This window comes from Argiope bruennichi, chromosome 2, assembly GCF_947563725.1.
Source record: "Argiope bruennichi chromosome 2, qqArgBrue1.1, whole genome shotgun sequence".
NCBI lineage: Eukaryota > Metazoa > Arthropoda > Arachnida > Araneae > Araneidae > Argiope > Argiope bruennichi.
The window spans coordinates 15827487-15854678 of record NC_079152.1 but is presented as its reverse complement, the minus strand read 5'-3'; the positions used below and the strand labels follow the sequence as shown (position 1 = coordinate 15854678).

Sequence of the window (27192 nt, the reverse complement as noted above, 5' to 3'; positions counted from 1 at the left end):
AAGATAAAAGATTAATTTTGTGCTAATAAGTTAGCTATTTTGTGCTCTTCGCTTTAACCGTCTTTGAACATGAGCCATGATTTTGAAACAATTAAGAGGAAAGATTAATTTTGTGCTATTAGCTTTAACCATCTTTGTACATGAGCCATGATTTTGAAACAATTAAGAGAAAAGATTAATTTTGTGCTAATAGGGTAGCTATTTTGTGCTATTCGCTTTAACCATCTTTGTACATGAGCAATGATTTTGAAACAATTAAGAGAAAAGATTTTGTGCTATTAGGGTATCTATTTTATGCTATTTGCTTTTACCATCTTTGTACATGAGCCCTGATTTTGAAACAATTAAGAGAAAAGATTAATTTTGTGCTATTCGCTATAACCATCTTTGTACATGTGCCATGATTTTGAAACAATTAAGAGAAAAGATTAATTTTGTGCTATTAGGGTATCTATATTATGCTGTTCGCTTTAACCATCTTTGTACATGAGCGCTGATTTTGAAACAATTAAGAGAAAAGATTAATTTTGTGCTATTAGGGTAGCTATTTTGTGCTATTCGCTTTAACCATCTTTGTACATGAGCCATGATTTTGAAACAAATAAGAGAAAAGATTAATTTTGTGCTATTAGGGTAGCTATTTTGTGCTATTCGCTTTAACCATTTTTGAACATGGGCCATGATTTCGGAACAATTAAGATAAAAGATTCAAAAACAAAATAATGTCTGTAGTGCATGCTATAGAAGACACAACATTACTGACATGTGGCTTTGAAATACAGGGACTTAAGAATGTCTTAGAATATATTGTCAAGCGGAAATCTTTAATGAGAGATAAGTGTTGAAAGAATGCCTATTTTAAGAAGGATAAACTTACATTTTCCAAACATCTTCTATAACAGCTGCGCACCTAGTTCTGGGAACCAAATAACGATCCGAAATAAATATGGCTCATTTTACAATTAAAATTATATGTCTAAAATTTATTCTAAACTTTGAGAAAGCTAAGTTTCATTTCAGGTTCAAAATTACTTTAAACGCTGTATGTACTTATAATTCTTTTTATCACTGTACTCTTAATGATATTCTTAAATCAAACTTACAACGTTATAATATTCTTTAAACTAAAAAGACCCATATCGAAATGTAATATTGAAAAATGTAATAAGCAATCAGCAAACCAATAATAATTATTTGACAAAGCATCTATATACTGTAAACCAAATTTTCTCATACGTTTTTTTTTTTATAAAAATTGCTGCATATTTAAAATTATATGCAGCAATATTAATTAATTAATGTTAACTGTACTCAAACAATATCCGACTTAAAGTATAGGTTTTATTGCTGACAATCTGTAAATGTTAAAATCAAACAAACTTTTAATTATTCATACATTCTTCGTTACTCGTCCACTGCATATACGTAAGAAGTGCCTTCATTATTTTATTGCATGATAATTAGTTTATTGTTCTGAAAACTCGGATTGAAAAAAAAACTTATCAAAGGAATATATTTTTTTTCTTAATTCAACAAAAATTAGAATCTCTTGCAATAGTCTATGGTATTACATTTCATCCAATTGTATTTTTGCTAGAAATAATTTCATGAACAAAGAATATATATATATATATATATATATATATATATATATATATATATATATATATATATAAAAGATCATATTTTATTTTGTAAAATAAAGGCCCTAATATTTCCGCAGCCATAATGGGTTTCTATGTTTTTAATTTACTTTCTATAAAATTATTTTCTTTTGAATCTGTTTGATGAAGAGATTATTTGGCAAATTATTTCATTTTTTATTCGAAAATATGCAAAAAAGACAATCTTTGTTAATAACTATTTGATAGTGGAATAATCAAAGATCAATAAGAATTAAATTTCTGTTATACGTTTGAGTGATTTTTTTATCATATTTATTGCGTTTGTTAGATTGAAATATTTCGCAAAGAGAAAGAAAATAATCGTATTCTAAATAATTTTGTGTTTTGTTGAATTCCTCTGAGTAATGTACAGATATAGTTGAAATTATCTTTTGTATTGTCTCATTTGTGTGTGTTGCTGGTATCAAACTTTAATTTTTCAAATAATTTTAAGGTATGAAAATATAAACTTAATTAAAATTAAAATAATCACTTTAAGCATGAGAAGCTTTCACTTTATTTGTGATGTTTGGAATAATAATTGTATCTCAACAATGTAAAGCAAGAATTACTAGAATTGATAAATTTTATCTAAAAATATACCCGAAAGGGCAGTCTTCATTTAATAATATAAATTCCAAATTTCAATTGCTTATTATTATTTAATCGCTTTCTTGAATTGGGAATCAAATTTCGAAGACAGCAACTGAATCGAAATACCCACCAAAATTACCGAAATACGTAAATTCAATACATCTGCTGTAGTTGTACCCAAATATAAGGCAAAAGAAAGACGTTACAACTTACACAAGCGAGTTCCAATTTAAATAAATAAAATCAATTGCTTTCAATCAAGACACTGAAATTATATTATCAAGAGACATTACACCATTTGACAGCAGAAGAAATCTACAGCAGCTCTTAATAAATTCGAGAGAAATAAGTTCAACGGATTTACTTATGAAAATCGTGACGATTATCTGATGACGATTGCCAAATAAATTGAAAAATATTTAAAATATTCAAACCAAATGTTAAAAACTTTCGTGCTATTTCGTTTCAATTTCCAGTAATTCTTTTCTTTTTCAGAGATAAGATTATAAAATAAATCTTGTTAAAATTGGGACCACGAACAATAGGGACAATTTTGGACAAAATTCACAAAACACTAAAACAACTTTTCATTGTAGAGATAAATTCACAATTATCCCATTATCAACACCTCCATCACGTTAAAACTCTTTCGAAAGGAGGGAACATCCAAAGTCAATGAAGCACTTTGGAGATTCCTTCAATTTTACTCCAATTTCTCGCAATTCTTTTCTCTTTTTCAAAAAGAAGAGTCTAGAATAAATCTTGCTTAAATTGGGACAATTTGGAAAAAAAATTCAAAACAATAAGGTAACTTTTCATTGCAAAGATTAATTCACAATTATCCCATTATCAACACGTCCATCACGTTAAAATTCTTTCCGAACGAGGGAACATCCAAAGTCAAAGAAGCACTTTGGAGATTCCTTCAATTTTACTTCAATTTCTTGCGATTCTTTTCTTTTTTTCAAAGAAAATGTTAAGAATAAATTTTGCTTAAATTAGGACAAAATTCCCAAAATACTAAAACCACTTTTCATTGCTTAGATTAATTCACAGTTATCCCATTATCAACATCTCCATCGCTTTAAAACTCGTTCCGAGAGAGTAAACGTCGAAAGTCAAAAAAGCACTTCGGAGAGAGATTCCTTCAATTGATGTAATCTGTATATTTAAAAGCGAGTGAGTTAAAAAATGCCCTGGAATCCTTGCAATCCTTCACTTTCAAGTACAACATTGAAACTCTACCACCAAGAGATTATTTCTTAATTTAATTGATTTACCTGCAGAGGAAATATATTGAATATAGCTCTAAACGAATTGGGACGAAATAAGTTTAACGGATAAACTGATAAAAATCATGATTCCAATTTTCATATTGTCAAATAAAAGGCAAAATAGTTAAGACATTCAAACAAAATGTCAGCTGTTTTACTTCAATTTTCAACTATTCTTTTTTCAAAGATAAAATTCAAAAATAAATCTTGATTAAATTGGGACGGTTTCAGGCAAAATTCCCAAAACATTAAAACAACTTTTCATTGCAGAGATTAGATCACAATTAGCCTATTATCAACACCTCCATTGCGTTAAAACTCTTTCCGAGCGAGGAAACATTCAAAGTCAAAGAAGCACTTCGGAGAGAGATTCCTTCAATTTATATAATCTGGATATTAAAACGCGAGCGAATTAAAAGAAAGCCCTGGAATCCTCGCAATCTCCAAGGCATCTTGAAGGCAAGGATTTATGATCTCTCACATGGTGCTTGGAGCGCCGGAAGCATTTAACAGACTTTACTTAAAAATCTTTCAAACTCCGAGGAACACCTCACCCCTCCTGATGTCTCCCACCCTCCTCCTTCTGAAGATCCATCTCCTTGAAATGTATAGGGAGTATTTTTCATTCTGGGATGCGACACGAGGAATGCTGGAATCGCGATTCCATTTCACTTTAGCATGGCAGGGAGAATCAGGAATCTTTCAAAGTGACGCCGTGATTTGACCCGGGTAGCTTCGGGCTATTTAACTATCTAGAGTGGAATCTTTTTACTGGGTCTTAAGTGTGAGTGGAACAACAAAGGGCTCAGTTTTGGGGCATGTGCTTATTGAAGCGTTATATTTAATGACAGCTTTTCCTTATAAATTGCTTTTCTGATGGAAGTTGTGAATATAAAGCAAATTTTTTTCACGAATAATTTTATTTTCTGAGCTACTCGTGTTGAAATTAGATCGACAATGGATTGAATAGATTACTTTTAGATGGTGGATCTCATAAAAATCTTAGAAGCAGAAATATCAGTTAAAATTATAAATGAACTAAAACATATTTTATTAAAAAAAGCATTAAAAAAGAATTAAAATTAATAATAAAAATACCGTTCTCCAAGAAAATAATTTTTAAAATGGGATGATATTTTTGTTTAAGGAAGAATTCATCTTCGTATTAAAATTCATATTCTGTTATTGTTCATATAGCAATACTTTCAGCAAATTCAAATTCTCCAAGCTAAATTGACTCGTATACTCTAAATTAAATTTCGAATATATCAGATCAGTTCTTCAGATTAAAATTTAGAATTTTTACTTTAACAGTATTAATTTTCTTAATATTTCGAAATGCAATTGAATGGAATTTGGCACTTCTGTGAAGTGTGTGTTGAAGTGTCCATTTTGCTGGCAAATTTAACTTATAAGAATGGTGCTCTGCTTCAAATTTCAAATCATATTTCAAGCTATTCAACTATCAAATTTCTGTTTTGCTCTGATATTGTAATGGCGCTATAAGATGTTCTGTTTGAAATTTTAGATCAAATTTCAAGTTTTTCAAATATCAAATTTTCAAATTTCTATTTTGTTGGGATATTCAACTTATAAGGATGGTACTAGAGGCGTGCTTGTGTCCTGGCATAATGGTAGCATATCTTCCCCGCGGTCTGAGCGTCTCGGATCGAGTCCGGGCTCTGACATTAATTTCTTCTTCCGTGTTCTATCTGTGAGGTGTGTGAATGTGCTGCCCGGTTAAAAGGAGTTGTGCAAGCGAATGTGACGCATGAAGTAGTTGAGTCGTACTCTTGGCCCTAGTTGGCACTACTGAAAATACAATAGATGCTCATTCGGCTTAAATCGCTCTGATCGCTTAATTCATCACTTGAAATTTCAACTATCAAATTTTCACATTTCTGGGTTGCTTTTTTTTCGACATTGAATTTATTGAAATGGCACTAAAGCAATGTTTTGTTTTGAATTTCAATTCAAATTTCAAGCTATTTAGCTATCAAATTTTCAGATTTATATTTTGTTGGGATACTTAATTTAATAGAATTGCGCTATAAGTAATGTTCTGCTTGAAATTTCAACTGTCAAATTTTCAAACTTCTGTGCATTTCGGTGCAAACGTTTGTGCATATTTTACTGATTAGAATGACGCTATAAACGATGTTCTATTTGATATATTTCCCCCCACTGTTTGAAAAGCGTCATTTATTCCCAAATGAATACGAATTGCAGAATATATTATCGAATTTCATTCAGAACATGGAAAGGAATATAACGTAGAAATGGAAAGGGGGATATTAGACTGAAGAACATTTGATTGCCCGTCATTTAATTGGAAAAAGAATCACTTTGGTAATTAATAAATCACAAAATATATAGATTTTATGACAAACATTGAATGAAATCCTATCTTAAAAAGCTTTTACGAAATGAATATTGATAATTGGTTAAGCGTTTTTTATAAGATCGATTTTAAATCCCTTTTTATAATGTCATTATAAATCAGTCAATCATGCCTTTTTTATGTATGTCATCTTTGTAAGTGTGAGTTAAACGAAAGGAAGAAACAGTTTTATTTATCTGTCTGTCAGATAAATTATCCTAATTACCAATGACTTTAGAGATACATTCTTGAATATATACTTTATTTTTTATTTAAAAATTCTGAATTGTAAACAAAGTCAATTTTATTCAAAGCTTGTTATCAAAGTTGCTCCGATTTAAATTATTCTTTCCAGTCTTGCTTTAACCTTATTTCCACTTATATACATGGGATACATTATTACTTATTGAAAAATTATAGTTACTAATTCACTGAAATTTGAATCAGTTTCAAGTTTATAGTAATAAATGGAAATGATATTAAATCCTCTTAAAACTTCAGAAATACTTTATTGCAAGAATATGACATAATTCTCTAGAATGAGTGTAAAAATGCCTATTCAATGAAGTTAAATTGATATTAATATCCATCATCTCATGCTATAAAGCAAAAAATAAAAATAAAATAAGCTTTTGAAAACCTTAATGGTTAAATATAATTACTCCAACACAAATAAAAGAAATTAAAAATATACAAAAATAAAATATACAATAAATAACTGATTGTAATGTATTAAAATCTTATTGAAATAAAGATTATAATTCACCAGTATTTAATTTCATAGATGTAATACAAATAGCATTTGTAATAATGTATGCTATTGATAACTAAATTGATTAAACGGATTTTTTTAAAGATATGGCAAAAAATTGGTAATAATGTATTAAATGAAATATATACGGGATTCATAATAGATATATTTTCATCGAATATATCTATTTATACTACAAATATTATATTCTAACAGAATGAAAAGACAAAGTACAGTACACTCCCGAGTATCCGGCCAGATGAGGCGGAATGACTGGCCGGATAACAAAAATGTTGGATAGGGTGGAGTTCTATGAATACCCATCAATACCAGAAGAAAAAGTTTTATCCAAAAGTCACTGATACGTATGTTCTCACTTCTTATTGAATACTAAGCCCTCCATTTATCTCAACATGAAAACAGCTGGTGAATAATAAAGGCAACTGCTGGTAACGTGTCGAGTTAAAATAGAAGGTTCTGCATTGGTTTTTATATAAGTTTATATATTGCGCTGAACATTTCAAGAATTTATAAGAGAAAAAGTAAGCTAAAGTATATAAACTTTTCACGTTTTAACATAAATTCTGCAGCCCAACTTGTTGTTCTTGTTTCTTATGGCACTTGAAACGGACAAGCCCGCTGTTACGAAGACAGCGATTTAAGCCAGAGGGGGGGGGGGGCGTCTCTTGTTTTTATAGTTGCGCCAGTAGTACGACTTAACTACTCATGCATTACTCATTCGCTTCCAGAACCCCTTTTTACAGGAGGGTACATTCATACATCTCACAGATAGAACAACGGAACAAGCCTGCCCAAACCGGGAATCGAAACCGGGACGCCCAGATCACGTGGAAGACGCGCTTTCCCTATGTCAGGACACCGGCATGCCCAACTTAAATGTACGGAACATTAAATAAAACATTAACGTAAATGGCAGGCTTAATTCTTAAGAAAATTGGTTCAAACTGATTTTATTTTTCACTGATAAATGATTGCACAGATATAAAAAAATGATAATATTAAATAAGAATCAACATTTTAATTAATTTAAAATTTAAATATAAACAAAAATTTAATTACTTGCAGTTTACTTCTTTATTAAATAAGAGTCAAAATTTACAGATTTATGTTTTGAAAAAGTCTTTAATAAATGACTTAATAGACGTATCTCCTTCCTCTAATTACGATAAAAGAAAACTAAGCCGGATAGTACGGAAGTCGGATAATCACAAATCGGATACTCGGGAGTGTACTGTATATGCAGGGTAATTGAAAGGAATTGTAACGAAACAATTATGCCACCTAGAAATAAAATATTCACCAAAAAATTGACAAAATTATGAAATTACATAGAAAACTATAGAAGAGAATGTCTGAATTAAATGGAATAAATTATATTTAACTTATTCATTTTCTAAACTTATGAAATTTGTTACCATTTTCATGAAAAATGTGTGAATATAATTTCCCCCTAGATCACCACAATTGTTATAGATCGTAATTTTACTTGCAGGTTGCCTGGATGCGAATTGAGACAAAGACCATTCTGACGATGCACCGGCACGTCATCTCGAGAAATTATCGCATAGCGTTGAGTCACAGCGAACACAGGGTGTATGTCCTGCACATCAACGATGTGCAGGAGGAAGACCGAGGATCATATATGTGCCAAGTCAATACTGTGCCCATGCTCTGGCAAGTCGGGTATTTGGATGTTGTTGGTGAGTTGGTGCATCTACTTTATACTGCTTCTTTCTTTTGTCCTTCTTTATTACAAAAAATATGTTCACATGAATTATACACAGGGGGATCTTTCTCATCTCTTTAAATTCAAAATGGCATCTTGTATACCCTAGGAAGTAAAGTGTGCCTATAGTAAAACAACTATGCTGAATTTATTAAGACAGATTACAGTGCCCCTAGCTGCGAAATAAGGAATTACAAATATTAACTAAAAAATAAAGAGATCGGCCAAAAAGTCCTAAAGAAAAATGTACACTGTATTATAAAAAAGGAAGGGAAAGTTTTCTAGATTTATTTGTAAAATTTGCATGATCTTTCTGTGACTAGAGAAAAGATTCGTCGTAAAATTGGAAAATGTGTCCTAGATATCCCCCTCTTCCCTCCAGAGCGCTTTTTTGAGACTTGTTTTTAATTATGTTTTCTTTTTTCGTTGCTTAAATTTCACTTCGCCCTTGTTTAATTCGTAGAAACTGTGTGTAAATACCTGACAATACATTTTTCGATTTTAAATGAACCCTTTTTCCTAGTCACGCAATATTCACGGACTTGAGGGTTGCAGTGGCCCAGTAGTGAGGATTCGGGTTCAGATTCGAAACCCGATTCTATCGAAAAATCTCAATGTAAGTGGGTCTAGTGGACATTCAATCCGAAAGTTGTCCTCCGAAATGTCCTTCCACGGAATGGTGAGGAAGTTTGGAGAAGGACTGCCAGCTAAGGTGTCTTCCTCGTCATCAGGCTGTGGTTGAAAATTACAAAGTCCACTTAAAATGGCCTTAGCGTTGCTTTTAAAAGAAACGATTATGTAACTAAACCATAATTTTAATTGCAACTCCATAAAATGTTTTCTTGTGCTTTTATTTTCGTGTAGCATGCATTTTTCAGTCTGGATTTTTTGGCCAATCTCCATTTTTTTCTACTTATTTTGTAATTTTATATTTTTCCACTAGGGGCACTGCAACGTGTTTCATTAAATTCAGCTTAATCATTTTACTATACATATACATTACTTCCCGAACCATGCCAGACGCCTTAATTAATTTAAAAACAATAAAACGAGATTTACTGATTCCTAAACACTAAGAGATATAAGAAAGAAATTGATGATAATGAAATGCTATGCATTTGGAATTAAGTTTTACAATAACAAAATGGGTTACTGCGGTATGTGTTTCTATGAATTTTTAATTCGGATAGGATATGTGGAATTGTAACAATTTCTTTAAATAAATAATATTTAAAAATATAATTTTTTACAAAAAATATTCAAACGAAACATTCTCTTTCTACCGATGGAGATAAATCAAAACAACAAGAGTTTTAGTTATTGTTAACAATAAGGCTATGATTTGCACTTGCAATTAGAAAACCATAGACCCTTTGAGGTTTCATTGACAACGATTTAAACCACTATAAAAACTGCACAAACTTATTTCCCCTCTAACTTTCGTGGCCACTTAATACCTATTCTACAATTTCAGCACAAGATTCTGCATAAAACCAATATTTTCAGCAAATTATTATAGTTTTGATGTTATTACAAACAAATTATTATAGTTTTGATGATGCATTAGCAAAATTATATTTTCCGAAATCACTGCTAAATTGACTATATGACACTAATCTGGTGATATTTATATTCAAACTAATACTAATCATGATTGCTGACTTAGTTCCTATGTATTTGTGGTAAACTATTATAAACATATGTGCTATTTTATATCAGAATGAAAAAGCACTTAATATATTGGTAAAATAGATTTGAATTATCGGAAACTATTTTTTCACAAATACTCTTACTCTTACATTTATTTTATAAAAGCAAATCAAACATGCAAATTTGAAAAGAAAATTCAAAAGTCATTACCTATAAATATCTCATAAGAAAGTCAGGCCACGGTGGCCTGGTGGTAAGGTCTCGGCTCGTGAGCCGGACGGTTTCAGGTGCGAAACCCGATTCCACAGAAGAACCTTCGTGTAAAGGGGTATGTTGCACATTAAATCCGTCAGGGCCAAATCTCCTTCCGCTGAGTTTGGAGAAGGGGGTGCCAGCTCAGGTGTCGTCCTCGTCATCAGAAAGCGGTTCAAAATTACGAGGTCCGTCCCAAAATAGCCCTAATGCTACTTAAAATGGACGTTAATACAACTAAAACTAAAAAAAAAAAAAAAAAAAACTCATAAGAAAGTCACATTCTATATATTACGCCAACGTTACACCATATATATATTGAATCTAAATTTTTAAAACCGGCAATTTCAAAATTAATTTCTAATTTAATTACTTAAAATAACATTTTATTGCATTAGCCTTTATGTTGAAACTCCTTATTATGTAACAAAACTTTCAGAGGAATCAAATATATTACAATTTCATTGTAATTCTCTTAGGATTTAACAACAATTTATAAAGAAGCTATATGTTTCACCTTTTGTTATATATATTAAACGATGCATTTTATCTTTGCTGCATTCAAATTCAAATTTTAATTATTTTATTTTTAAAGTGGAATACTGTTTATGTTTTTGTTTAAAATCCATCATATCTAAACACTGCAAAATAAGTGATATTCACCCTTACCCTTATAAATATTCACTAAGATTTATAAATTATGACAAAAATTTCATTCTATTTGCATTAAGACGAATAAGTACTCATTAAGAGTAAATACAAAGAAATATCCACAAGGTAAAATAACACATTCTGAGGAAATTAAATTAGGTGGCAACTTTCAGATACCTTGAATTCTTGATACAGATTCATAAAAATAAGATAATGAAATTCATTATTTGATACGCAAAATAAGAAAAAAATGTCTTAATGGAAAAATGGAATCCAGTTCGAACCGTTTCATTTCTTTCAGACAGCCTTTATTCCAGTATTCTTGTGGGACTGGAAATTTATACACATCGATTTCTTGGAATTTCTGTTTTCTGCAACAAAGATTAAATACTAATTTAATAAGAAGCTTCGTATTTCACGAGAATGCAGTTTTTCATACGCGAATCTGATTATTGCCAAGATATTCAATTCTCCACGCGCAAAGCGATATGCATTTTCTGAAGTGCAATTTTTCATGACTGCCAGTAAGTGCAGTTTAGCGAAATCTGCTGTTAAGTATTCTGCAAAACTAGATACATGTATTGCGCATAACGATTAAATAATAAATACGAAAAATAATTATTATCTATGAAAGTAAATGTCTTTTATAGAATGAGATTAATCTTATTATGGAATAAATTCTGTCTGTTACGGAAATACGGAGTTCTCTGCGGGTTTGGGAATCGTAGATGAAATAATTTTTAATGCAGTGTTTATCAATGAAAAATTATAAATAAAGTATTTTTACTGCAGATTACATCTACTTTTGTGCTGCATTCATGAAGAATATTTAGGATTCAAGTGTTGAACTGAAGTATTTTTTAAAGGAAAACCAATTTAGCCATTTGAGAATGCATATTTCTTAAAATTATGGCTTTTCATTAATGGAAGCAAAATTGTCTATACTTCCCACATAATATAATGCTATTATATTGCTATACTCCTGTCGAATTAACTTTTCAGCTAGATACGCTTAAAAAAGAAAAAAGGGAATAAACAAAAAAGATAAACCACCTACGGGGTCACCACGGAAAACCCCATTGCAGCCATATCCCAGGCATTATATTTAACTCTATAACACAGTAATAAAAAAATAAAGGAACTAATACATAAAAAGAAATGGTGAGCAGGTTGAACTTACGAAAACACTTTTACAGATGCAGCAGCAGCCTCAGTGCAGTTTTTGAGACCGTTTGCTCTGGGTAAACTAATTAAAGATTACTAACTGAAGAAAAAAGTAACTAAGCAAATTATAAATTATATATATATATATATATATATATATATATATATATATATATATATATATATATATATATATATATATATATATATATTATCAAATGCTGCAGCGCAACAGAATTTGTGGCTTTCGTACATAGAACATGTAATATATATTATTGATAGCATTTTTTTAAAATTTAAATATTTAATTAAAATTATATATTAATTTTAATCTAATATATAATTTTAATATGTAATCTATATATATCTAATTAAATCTATGTAAGAAGTTTCTACGGAATCCAGAATTTTTTTTATTAAATTAGAGAAATTTTCAAATTGTATGCAGTTTTTTTTTCTGCAGTTAAAACTTAATACATCCTCAGAAATTAAAGAAACGGTTTTCCATTAATAAATATTTAAGCAATCAGATAAAAAAAGATTATAAATATCTCAGTATTTCGAAGAAAACATCCATCAAGACAGAAACGCAATCATGGGGAAGAAAAACCGTTTCTGAAATACAGTACAATATCAATTTCAAGTTAATGAAACCTATGTTCCAAGTAACCAAGTAACCTATGTTCTAACGTGATTCATGCGGTTTCATTCCTAGCAATAAATTTCATCAAATTTCAACACATTTTGATATAATTTTACTACTACATATGATTCATAATTTATATTCATTATTTTTCAGTTCCGCCAGACATAATCGAAGAACAATCCAGTTCTGACATGTTCGCTCGAGAAGGAACTGATGTTCAGTTAAAATGTGCAGCAAAGGGGCGTCCAGAACCAAAACTTACCTGGAGAAGAGAAGACTACAAACCCGTTGGGGTAGGAAACTGGCAGAAGAACAACTTAGCCCAAAGTAAGTGTTGTTCCATGGTCATAAATATTTTTATATCTATTATGTTTTATATATTAAAAATAAATATGATTAATAAAATTAATATTTTTAATTTTTAATTTATCAATTTCTTAGAAGGTAATTAACTAACCACTCGACAACAACAAATTTGAATTTCCCATTTAATAACTAATTGTTTATCACTTTACAATCCCTCAATAAAAGGGTTCCTGGTGGATTACAAGGATTTCGCAAATGTCAAAGGTACATGACATCAAAAAATGTAAATATAATGAATAAAATTATCATTATTTTTGATTAATTAAAATAAATCAAAAGCAATATGGCTTTTTTATATTTTATGCTAACAAAATATTTAAGACAGCACGATGCAGTTGGTATTTTCCATATTGTCAATATTAGTAAGATTTTTTTTTCATTACAATCGATGGGATATATCATATACTACTAAACCATAAAACCATCAAGTTTGAAATATGTGTATGTAATATAAAACCATAAAGGTTACAAAACTGATGTATGTGTTTCTAACTGTCCGATTTTAGCCCCTGTATGTTTGTATATGCTATATCCAGACATACTATTAAGAAACGAAATAAATTTAGTTAATATCTTGGCCATTTGGCAATATATTATGAGATTTACTGTGGTACGTTTAATTATGTGATTGCATGCATTTTAATTAGCGACCTCTATTGGTAAACAAGAGAAGTATCTATATAAATGACAGTGGTATTGGGTTTTACCAATTTGCTATTACTTTGTTGTTATCATTTTGAAAATTTTCCGTTTAATATTATTGAGTTAAAGGTATTGAGTTATTCAATGTGTAAAGAACCCAATCATAGAACACTCCAAATTGCATTTTCGACATGCATTGCTTTTTTTTGTTGTTGTTGTTCAATTTGAAGAAATCTGCTGCTGAAACCCATCAGATACTTTTAGAAATTTATGGTGATGCTACTCCGTCATATCCGAATTGTCGGTTTTGGTTTCAACAATTTTAGAGTGGTGATTTCGATGTTAATGACAAAAATCGGCCTGGAGGGAAAAAAAAGAAGACAATCAATTGCGAGACTTATCGGGTGTAAATGGAAAAAAAATGTAGAACATTATGGAAAATATTTCGATTGATATATAATGTATGATTTTTTCGCAATAAATGCCTTTTTAAAGGGAAAAATAATCAAAATACATGCAAGGACCTAATAGATATATAGTAAACATCTATACATCTATTAGTAACATATCCTAAATATAGCCAAGATATAGCATGAAAACTAGTTAGATCTATTGTATAGCGAACTTATTCTAAGTAATAAAATGAATTGAATTTTTAGCCTCATTAAAAACGAAATGATAAAAAAATGATATTCACTATTTCACTCTCTTTATTGAGATTATTATTATGTCACCAAACCATTTAATTCTTTGCATTCTCTGAAGTTCAGAATAAAGACAGTAACGAAGACGCGGTTTCAATAACTAAACGGCATAACATATAGCAATTCCAGTTTTAAGCAATTCACCAACATATAATCACACGTGTATTTATGTAACTGGGTCTCTTCCATTGTTTCTTGTTCTATCTTCTCTTCTAAGCTTTATCACATGATAAATATGAAACAATTATCGGTAAAATAATGATAGATACTTATTGTGGTGTTTAAAGATTCCTTCCACAATGAAGTTCCAGATTCTAAGTTGTTATTTCTTTCATTTATGGCTTCTTTAATTTCGCACAGATATTCACAACAAAAATCTTACAATAAACTATCAATTTCAATCAGTTTATGGTGAAATGTTGTTCCATTTTCCACATCAAGCATTCGAATACATGACAACTACTGTCCAAATCACAAGATAATCCGTCTGAACTTCTTCGCGTTCAAAACCCCCTTTCCACAGCAACGTAGCTCTCAAGTTCCTATGTTTCGCTACCCTCAAGTCTGCCATTTATCGGCGTGAAAAGAAATACAACCAAACTCTTTACTATAACTAACGAATCATGTAATCTGGATTCAAAGAATAGTACACTCATATACTACATACACCCATATACACTCATTATACTATCGCTAATTTGGGTATTCACTGGCGTTTTCCATTTTTAACCTATTTATAAATATTCTGGAAATTTTTTGATGTTAAAACACAGGAAACTAGACTAAAAATATCCTTAAAAATTATTTTTTTTATAAAATTTATATTTATGAAACTAACAATCAATTATATTACTTTTGTTTTCTATCCTTGATTTTATGTTCTTATTTCAAGACACATAAAAAGAATCTAAAGAACGCCTTCCTTTTCGAAGTTTTTCCTATCCAAATTTAGTAGCTTTTTTCAATTTACAGCGTTTAGTTTCTTTCCGCTTATTAACTAGATAATTTATTATTAATAAATCCTGTCTCAAAATTTTTTCCTTGAGGTCATAAAAAATGCGTGACAAAGATTTTTGTACAAAAAAAAATTATACTACATATTTAAAATTACGTGACATTTCTTCAAAAATGGTTCTTATAATGAGAGAAAAAGTGAATTTTATCACGGAAATGTAATTTTTATTCATCCAACACATTGTTTCATTTTTCTTTTCCAATCGTTTCTTCAGTTTCGATTCAGTTAACACAACAGGATTTTTTTACACATTTAGTTACGTAATATATTGTTTTCTTCGAAGGAATAAGTATTTTAATATGGTGATTTCAGTTAATATTTTTTAAAATGCAATTAAAAATAATTAAAATAGATTATGAAGAATATTCTCTTTTCACTTTTCAGCCAGAGATTAACAAATATTTTATAAAGAAACCTGGGTCAAGGATTATATTGATAGAAAAAAAGCTAATAACTGTCCAGGAAATAATCTATAGTTAAGATATTGAAGGGTGTTTTACAATTAAAAATTATATGATCCGATAACCTTATTTGAATTTAGGCAAATTTTAATGAATCAGTTGTAATCTAAACTATTAGAGAATTTCCAAATCTAAATTGAAAAATTTCTTTTCAAAATATAAAGAAGAACAAAGGCAATCAGATGAGTGAATTTTGTGCGGGAATTCATTTTTCAAAATACAGATGTAAATATAGATTCTTTAAATTGGCATGAATAATAGGTAAGACCGAAGCCGAAAGACAATTAAATGTTTCACCTTATGACAAGATATTACTGAAAAAAGTTTGAACTGCAATAAGAAAAAAATTCTCAGTGGTGCCTTATGGAAAATTTTAAATTAATAATTATCTTAGGCAATTCAAGATTTCAAGATTTGAAACAAGTGATGGTTGTGGCGATTAGATATTTATTGGTCTGTGCTATACTGTTATAGATTATGTTCTTATACCTCCAGGTATACTTTCGATTTGTGTTGGACAAACCATTAATATCACAAAATTAATGGTATGAAATACATTGGAAGTGCACGCATATCAGCCCTTTTGATCCGATTTCCCTATGACTTCTACATAAAATACTAACATATAGAATAATATTTGAAATGTGTTATTATGTGTTCTGTTTTAAATCTAAATATATTCTTTCTTCTTATAAATGCTCTCAAGAAAGGTATGGAACGCTAAGGAATGAGCAGCTTATGTTCCTCATTGAATATTAAAAATATCTTCATAAAACTACAAATTTAGACAAAAAAATTGTTAAATACGATAGTAAAATCTTTACTTCGATTCTGGGCTCTTGAGAGCTAGATATGCAACAAAATCCAGCAAATTCACCATAGCATGCATGACACATTTTATAGATCAAATCTGTGGACAGGTGGTGAGGGACTTGGATAGGAGTTTCTCATTCAAATGATTTCTTTTGCTCTGACACTATTTCAATTTATAAATAAAGTTGCTGGTTAAATAATTTGTTAGTTTTAGGAAAATATAAGTATCTTCATGTTCTAAATAATTTTATTTTTTGTAAGTAAAGTGTCATTTTTCTGTTTGTAAAATGTACTATTTTCTTTTCTTACTGATTTTCTTTTTATCATGAGAGAACATGATTTTAATTTGGTTTGGGGTTTGTGAAGCCTCAAAATGAACGGGCAGAAAATTGGCCATTTATCGCTTTTGAGATATCAACTTTTAGCTTTTAGAGTTATTAAAAGAAGGTTGCCACATTTGGTGACTTATCGTCAACAAAAAGTTCAAATTTGGTACGCATGTTTCTTATGTACCCAATTTTCCTATTTGGCCTATAAAGGTACACACACACACACACATAACACACATATATAACAATAATATACTTTTTTTTAATTTTCATTTTCAATTTTTCTAACTGGCAGACAAATTTTCGGAGCTCGATCGATTGTGAGATGTAAAAAAAAAAAAAAAAAAAATCTTATCGTTTTTCTAAATATCGACGCATACATAATCTGATAGTCACGTGATTGTTTCAAAACGGTTTAAGCTGGTTAATGCCTTAAATTAATTAAGACAAACAATGAATTAAAAATATTAATATTTTCACATTATTATTTCATTATATGAAATTTGCGATAGCAGATTTTAATTTTATATTTTATTTCTTTTTTTCCAGTTATCCGAATGGCCGATGATCCTCCCCAAGATACATCTGCAGCAAGTAAAGTATAATTTCAATTTCATTTTTTTTAAATATTTTTTATCAGCATTCATAGAATTTTATTTTTAAAGAAGGGAATAAATTTCTTTATAAATTTTTTTGTCAGAGCAAAGTTGTTGCACATTTTTTATTTGTCTCTTCTTTTATGGCTTAAACACAATATTTGATGTAATTATTTTAGCTAAATTATGTACTTTAAAAATTACTGAAAGAAATATTTTCTATCTGTAAATGAAAGCATATTTAAATGCTTTCTATGCATATAAAAGAGAAACACGTGTAGTGCAGAAATCATTCTTTATTTCTTATTGTCGAATAGCATCAATCAAATGTGTAAATAAACACTATACGAACTTTCAGACTGTTATATTGAAAGCCTTTACAGCTGTACTCAATTCAGTGCTTCGGTTTACTAAATAATCGACTTGCAAAATATTTTTTAAAGCTAGTAACAGAACTTGCCTATGCTTCAATTCACTCAAAGGAAAAGCGATGAAAAAGAAATCAAGACGAGAGAAACATAATAGAAGGTTTAATCGATTGCGAAGTTAGGCTTAACACGTGATCTACTAACTGATTTACCTGCAGATTATACCTGGTGTGTAATAGCATGACACCAGCAAATTATAAATGTTTGCCTTCTGCGTTCATTTTGAATACTGAAGCACTAATTGTTGAATTGAATTATTTTTCTATATTATCTTATATTATTAAGGCACAATGTTCACACAAATTAGAATCATATATTAATATTCGCTAAAATACTATGAGAATATTAAAATAATTACCGATAATGAAATTATAAGTGGCAATTGTTTATCCAATTTGTTTAGTTCCATGGAGAATGCTAGAATTGGTTTCCGAAATTCTTTTTTACTTACATGTGCTCTAAACTTCAAATACAACTAACAAATTTATTATACATACTGATTTTTTTTGCTTTATATCCCTACAGAATAAAAGTTTTGCAATGGAATTTATTCTTTCAGATAACAAATGATCTTGGAAACAAAAAACGGATACAAAAAAAGAAAATGTTAAAAGTTTTTTGATTTTGGGATTTTTTTTCAGAAAACTCATTCTCCATTTTAAAGTAAAAATCCTTTTGTTCACAAAATCATTTCCTGGCTGAAAAATATCTATCCTACCTCACACGGAATTGAACACTTATCGAGGAGCGATTTCCGACAATGAGTTATTGAAATCTTCATATATTGAAAACTCTGATGTCCTTTACAATCAATGCGCCTAATATTCTTGTCATATTACTATAAATGAAATATAATCGAAACTATTTTTTAATGTATGCAATATCATCACTTAACACCACAAAATTGTGACCGAAACTGCACCCTGAATTCTCTGAGTAATTTCAAATGCCAAAACCTTAGATTTTTTTTTAAAAAATTCCATTTAGAAGCATGCAAAAATGGTACAGATGTTCTTCCATCAGTTATACTCATCAATTTTTGATTCTCAACTACTTTACTTTTGATAGTTTTTTTTATACTTCTGATCCCCTTCTTCAATGTTCAAAAATGCATTTCTAATATCTAATCCGGCATCATTTTTGTAATTCCAAGCGCAGGTACAAGCAAATAAAATCAAAAGAAAATCAATTATATTTAGAAGCAAAAAAATTAGTTTCAGAGTAACACTTTTTATTGATAATCTCGCCATATAGCGTCGAAACCTTTACAGGTCAAGGTAAAGTCACATTTTCTTGATCGAAGGGTCCCAAAACCGAGACTTAATTCCACCGAAGAACCGCCATGTTATGGGGTCTGGTGCAGAATAAATCCATAATGGGTCATCCATTCTCCCATTGGTGTGGGGTTGAAGTCTGAGGAGGGGATTGCCAGCCCAGATGTCGTCTTCATCATTTGGACGCGGTTCAAAATTACAGTGTTTGTTCCAAAATAGTCGTAGTGTTGCTTTAAAACGGAAAGTTAATATAACCAAAGCTGAAACTTTTAAACCTTTGCAGTATGTGACTTTATTCAAAATGATGATAACTTATCAAAAGAGCAATAGCTACCTGTATATATACATTTCAGCTATCTTAAAATCCAGGAGAAATGCTGCACAACATTTCTAGGATAGACAGTATGTGAATTTCTTCCTATTCGCTTTATTTTCTTCACTTAAGAGGTAAAATCTAGCTGTCACATTTTATACCTCTTCAGCTACAGTCTTTTTGTAAACATCAGTAAATGAATTTATGATTAATAAAATAAATTTCAAAAGAAATGAATCAATTAAATCAGCAAAAAATTCAAATAGCAAAGGAACTTTATATATCACACAAAAATACCATAGAGAAAGAAAAAAAAAACTCCCTATGATTTATATAGCGATGAAACTTCGATAGAAAATTATCCTGTACATTATTGAAGAAATCTTTGAGGAAACACATTCTAAAATGCCTTAAAATCCTAGATGTGTCAGAGAATCCTGCATTTAAATACATTAGATTTAACAATTATTTTGCCTTTTCATGGACTAATTTGTTTGCCCCATTTACTCGACATAGCACATTATTTTTGTTTCGTTTACTTTTTCATCAGACTTGTTTTGATGCATCGTGATTTAATACTAAGAAATAAACCATTTAGACTGAATTATTTTAACTTTTTTTTAAACTAAAAAAGCAATTTATTATTCTAAATTTCCCCTTTTGTTATTGTATTTTCTCTTTAATTTACTTCTTATAAATTTTTTCTGTGGAATTTGATCTCTAGTTATTTTAAGAAGCATCTCAGGTTCCGTAGCAGCATAGCATAAACAAGTAAATTCCGGCTTGTAATTCTAAAGTTAGTTCACATTTAATCAAAATAATAAATATATTTTGAATTTCAGAAAAAGAGACTTTGAAAGAGGTGCAATCATTAAAAAAAAATACTAAATTATCTTTTCTCATTAAAAATGTTATTTTTTTACGATAAACTTGAGTGTAGATAAAAAATTAATACTTCTTAAGTAAATTTGTTTTAAACGGCTTTATAAAGAGTTTCAACAAAAATGTTCAATCAAAATTTTAATCGCTTTTTAAAAATATATTTTTAAATTAAATACTTCTACTGAAATTCATATATATATTCAATGCTAAAGGGAGGTTTAGAAAATGTTTTAATTTCGATTAATCTTAACATGCTTAAAGAATATCAATTTATAAATATGTTGTCATAATTATTCCAAAGAATAACAAATATGTTACATCTTTACTGATTAAAGTATTAAAAATGTTGGGAATTAAGAATTAATAAAAATTGAAAGAAATTAAAGGTAGTTGTTTTCACAGATGAATGATTTTTATATTTTAACTTAAATCATAAAACGATTATTATTATCAATTATTTCATCGTTAATATTATTTATTTACATACTTTTAACTTACTAGATCAAAAGTAATCATCAAACAACTCGTTCTAATTGATTGCTTTATAATTTTTTCTGGATTTCGTAACGGAGAATCGCCAAATGAATAATTCATTTTTGAAGGAAATATATACAAAACGAATTTTGAGGAATAGAGTTTTGAACAATAATAAGGGAATTTTACAATTATCCTTCATCTTATTAAAAGTAAATTTATCAAGTTTTCATATAACTATTGTGGGTGATCAACTCTTTTTTCCATCCTTAGTGATAAAAATGTTAATTATACATAAGGAAATGTAAAAAGGCAGCTAAATATTATATTTTCAACTTGATGAAAGAACGGCGCGAATTATATAATTTAAATGCATGGGAAAAAGAGAAACACAATGGTGAAGGTATGATATCTGTGAAGTTTCGGACCTTGGGACATGAATTCTGTAGGTTATGTACAGAATAAATATATAAAAAAAAATGAGATCATAACTATTGTACCGCTCAAAGGAACAGAATAAAATTTTGAGGTATGATATTGTTTTGAGATATGCGCTCAAGAATCATGTGAAAGGCAATATTTAAGCTCTTACTTTTGCGATTACAGTGAAAAAATTTCAAAATTTTCAAATAGCAATACCAACTTTTTTTATTGGAATATATTCCATAACAAAAAACTATAAATAGCAAAAATACAGTACTTGTAACCCGGAAATCCCCAGCGCTGGACAGACTAAGAAGAGACGAGAAAATAACCAATAATAGCAAGGAAACAACAAAAAAAAGAATTTATTATATCACACAAATTTTCTGCTTGACCTACTTCAACCACCATCACCTTTGCGGCAGATGGTGCATAGAACCAAAGCTCGTGTCATGCTGAAAGGAATCTGTTGAACTTCACAGCTTTGCTACGAAAAAGACAGTTTATATATATATTTATATACCTGTCGGAAAAATATTTGGATCAGCTTTCTTCGAGGGAGGAAAAAAGCGCAAGTAACTGCTGTTGGCCTCTAAAGGAAAGGTTGTAATTACATATAAAAACTTTAAGGGGAAATTATACACCATTCTTAATTAAACAGCGCATTTATTTTTAATCCAAAATATTTTACATTTAAAGTATTTCGATGCAAATTTGACAGAAATAGAATTTCTGGAATACTTTTAGGTGTAAAAGAAATTAAAGTGTAAAAATTGAATTTTACTATCAACGAATGAATTTTTTAATGAATTAATTTTTATTATACAGTTTTAATAATTATTCATTACATTTTTCTGGAAATATTCAAAATATGTGTAATAAAAATCAGTGAAATGAATGTATTATTTTAAAATAATTTCTGATTTAAAAAATGGCTCTGAAGAAATGTAAGTTTTAGGAAAATATCAAATATTTTCGATTTAATAAAATTAGATTCAGGAATACAAAGCAGATTTTTAGTAATTTGAAAAGAAAAAGACAAATTCTTAACATTTTGTTGCAGCAACAAATTCCGAAAAAGGAAACAGAGAAAAAATTAGCTAATATATATATATATATATATATATATATATATATATATATATATATATATATATATATATATATATATATATATATATATATATATATATATATATATATATAATGGAGATATTTTAATAAAAATTTCTTACTACTAAATTTATTTTTCGTAGTATAACATTCTCTCTATATATAAATCGTCTATAACAAAATATCAGATTAAAAACTAGCTTTATTAGTGCAAAATGTACCTGTTTATGTATACTGTATTATTGTTTCTACTTTAAATAGTAAGAATTCGTTTTATTTTTTAGGAAGTTATTAGGGTTACTGGGGAGTTTTAGCATAAAATGACAGGAAAGGAATGTAAAAGTAGTATTCTTTTCAACTTTACAAACGTGTCTACTTTTTTAATGTAATGCGTCATTTAATGCCACTAAATATTTGCCCAATCCATTTGAAATTTTCGGAAAATTAAATCAATAATTCAGAGATAATTATAAATACAAAATTAAAAAAGTCAACATTTTTTTCATTTTTTAAAAAATTATTGATTATTCTGTATCAAATCCCTTTAAAATATTTACAGTTTATAATATTTACAACTTCTCTAGTAACACATATGTATTGTACAATATTGTATTATATTCAACAATGTTCGCAATATTGTTTAATATTGTTAAATATTAAATTATATAATATAATATTGCACTATATTATGTAATATTGTGACACAATATATGCTGTTTGGGTTCTGAAAATCTGCAAATAGTTTAGGAATTGATAAACGAAATATAGCACTCTTCAATAAAAGCTATTTAAACTTAGTGTATATGAATGAATTGCAAAATAAAACTATTGTGTTAAATTTGTTTAAATATAAGAGTTAAAATTTTAAATAGTTATAAAAAATTTTAAGTATGCAAGACAAAAAATTATTTACAAACCTTTCTTATGCTTCTAGGGATTAATAATACAACAAATATTTTTAGTTCTTTCAGTTATGTAGTTTGCATAATTATTATTAAGGAAATCTTGTAGTATGACAGTGAAAGTTAATATTTACTATTATTTGTCAGCGCTAGAAATTGCTCTTAAATGAAAACATTATAACATCAAAATGGTTACTTAATCACCACATAACTGGCCTTATTATTTCCCGTGAAAATTTCGAAGGAAATGATGATAGCCGAAATTCATATCCTTTGACGTCTCTGAGTTTCTAATCTGCAATTAAATTTTCACTGAAGATCAAAATTACCTGTCATAAGGAAATCATAATTACGCTAGACGATTTTGGTACGAGACAGAACGACAGCAGATTTACAAAGACTGTACATATCTTCTTCAAACATAGTTGAGACGGAAATATTATTTTAAACCCATTAAAATGCACAAAATTATATTGTTACAAGGCTTCTGATGTGACAAATCTTCACAGTAACAAAATGTATTACAAGTCATATTTTAAAGTTATCAAATAATCTATGCATATTATTAAGCAAGGTAAATAAGACAATAGTTAGAGATAAAATAAATAATTGCAAATACTTAAGAAATGGCATGTCTTCCGAATGGAAAAAGTCAATATAGCACCCGCTATTCTTCTAGACTTTTAAAATCCTTCAAAGAAGCACATTTTTTTTTTATATTCTCAAAACTTTGTTCCTATATGAAGCTATCGAAATGTTTTTCTAGGATTTCGAAAATTTAACTCTGGTCAGATGAAGAGAACGACATCTGAACTAGCATTCCTCGTTCCAAACTGCTTGTCGTTAGTGTGCTAAATGTTTTAAACTAAATTTTAAGACTAAACGGGCACCAATGACATATATTTGACGGATTTATAGTGTTATGGACTTTTTTTAATTAATAATAAGTCAATCCTTAATGTTATAGTGTTATGGACTTAATTATCTTTCTATCCATGACTTTTATACAGTATTATAAAATAAATCAGAAATTTAGATCAATAAATAATTTATAAAGAATAGATCAGAATATAGAATTATCAGAATTTAGATTTTAATAATAAATTAAAAATATGAAAATAACTATTGTATCAATTTGTGTTTAGAATGAAAACTTTAAGCATATGCTTAAAAGTCGAATTATTTAAGAAAATGTACTTTACACTTTTCTATATCCAATCCAAAGGACAAGTATACATGTACTTATTTAAAAATGTTTTTTTTTTTAATTTTAAATTTTGAAATGCTATAGAATTTTTAACGCAAAATGTAATGATAATTCTTTATTGTTACTAGATTCGTTTGAGAAGGCCATTCAGAGAAACATCCGAAAACCTAGCTTGGGTATAAACTGCGTGATTAGCCGCCTCGAACAGTAGTATGAGTATTGTGTACTCAAAATAGTTTGCACTGTGGCATAGCGATATATCCCGAAAAGAAAATGCGCTATATTTGGCAACTAAGCTAACTTACAGGACAAAACAACTGTTACTGAACATCTCATAAGAACAGAGGCCTGCTTACATATCCGGCAAATTCTAACATAAAGAGCTCTTCTCCAACGGGAAAGGACATAGCTGATTATAAAGAAAAATAGCATTAAAAATGCTAAAAACATAATATATCCTTTCTTAAAAATGTGAAGCTAAAACCTATGCTGTACAAGTATGTTTTTGCATTCAAAACAAGATCTTTACCTTACAGTGAGCTCTCGCATGTGAAAGATACATAAAAGGAGTATTTTGTTTTAAATCGTTTTTACCAGAGGGTGTTACGAAAACATAACTTTGGCTATTCTTGCAGTTTGTTTCTCTGAAATTTTGCAGGAAATTAGAATTAATATGTTAATAAAATTATACAAATCTACTATGTGTGTTTTATAGATACTCGTGAACACTGAGGTAGGTTTTTTTTACACCTAATTTTCTTTGTAGTTTTAAAAATAATGAAGATTTTATCAACAGTCGCATTTTGCATTCTACAGTTAATTAAGAATAGATACTTGTATGGAAATATCTATGGCAGTTGTAAAATGCTCTTATAAAATATTACGCTGAGTAAAGAATATATTTACAAAGCAAGCTAAAAATAAAAGGACTGAAAGGAAACTCAGAACTAATCCTTAAAAATGTGAATGATGTGAATGATCTGGTGAAAACAAAATGTCAACTTGCCAATGTAGGAAGGGAACCAGAATCTAAAAAATTAAATGCGAGATTTACCAGAAATGTATATATCTGAAACATTTTAAGCATATTTTTTCAGAAAGCAACGTTGTTATAAAGTGGATATGAAACTGTCTTCTTGCTTTTTTAAAAATCTAAATTGTAATATTTCAAATGGAATATTTGTATTTTTTTTTTATTTCGACTTAATTTGTCTAATTTGTTGCCATTTTATATAGTCTATGTTTTATGATTACCTTATTTCCATTCCTATTTGAATAACAAATTAGCATAATTGCATTTATTAAAAATTACCCAAATACATTATAATATTACTAATTAATATTCTAAAAATTCATTTGAACTGCCATGTTAGTATAGAAGAGCGCCCTCTGTAAAACTCGTCGTTAAATACTTTGCTGAATTTTATAGCAAGTAAATAAACAACAGGAACCCAATCATCAAATTCTCATCAAAGAAACGTATATAAATTTTATGGAAAAAGGCATAATTTTATAAATAATTGTTGGTAAAACCTATAATGCCTACAATGGGTGGCATAACCATTAGTTCTAACGTGTCGAAACAAGGTGTAATCATTCATTATTGCTGCTTGTGAATGTGAAAATTCTTTTCTCTTAATGTAATTTTTGTAAATGGTTGGAAAATTTGCTTACAACCTAGAAGGTCGGCTCTTCGATGTAGCAGAATTAAGGTTACAGTTAGCGCAGAGGTTGTTTCGCCTTATTGGCATTTTAGCTAATGATCGGACATTATCAGAGATAATTTATGTTACAGCCTTTCGGCGAATCGCAGAAAGGATCTTTACGGGCCCGTAAACAATAACACCCACGAAAAAAACCCGCAATCGTTCTCCACTGTCATTTCCACTTCATTCATCTTAATTGTAATTGTCGCTTGAACGGATATTACGATATTGGGTGGAATTACGATAAGCTGGAGAGCTCGCGCCACAGTTTTATGTCGTGATCCCCGGAAACATTCATTCATTCTTTCAGCTTGATTTTGTTGTGTGATAGTTAAAATGTACTCATTTTTTGTTGTCTTATAGCATTCACTAAGCCGAGTGACATTTAGTGTTTAGAAAAGGAATTATGGTGAGATTTTCATGTCTGATATTTGCTGAGCCTTCTAAAAGTGGTGATTGGCTTTGAAAATCTTAGATTACTTCCCATTAAACAAATGTTACTTATAATTACTCCTTTTTACAAAGCTAAGATGGTTATATGATTATGTGCTTGAGTATTTAACTATGTTCTTTCGCATTTTGAGATATTATTCCATATTATTTGAAGGATAGAAGAATTCTATTTAAATTATGTTAAGATTACATAAAAGTACGTAACGCATTAATAAAATGAGTTTTATTTAAATTGACGTGTTTATGTTATTTTGAAATGATTATAAAAGGAAAAACTAAATTTTGAAAAATGTACTTATAAAACAAAAATAATTTAAA

General features: G+C 29.0%; 1 protein-coding gene across 1 annotated transcript in view; it reads left to right on the top strand.

Annotated features, from left to right (window-relative positions):
- LOC129958975 (lachesin-like) overlaps positions 1 to 27192 on the top strand; it is a 411789-nt gene that overhangs the window by 320117 nt on the left and 64480 nt on the right. The window contains exons 6-8 of the mRNA XM_056071740.1: positions 8177 to 8384; positions 12927 to 13100; positions 17653 to 17697. Of these exons, the coding sequence (XP_055927715.1) occupies positions 8177 to 8384; positions 12927 to 13100; positions 17653 to 17697 (427 nt within the window). The remainder of the gene's footprint in view (positions 1 to 8176; positions 8385 to 12926; positions 13101 to 17652; positions 17698 to 27192) is intronic.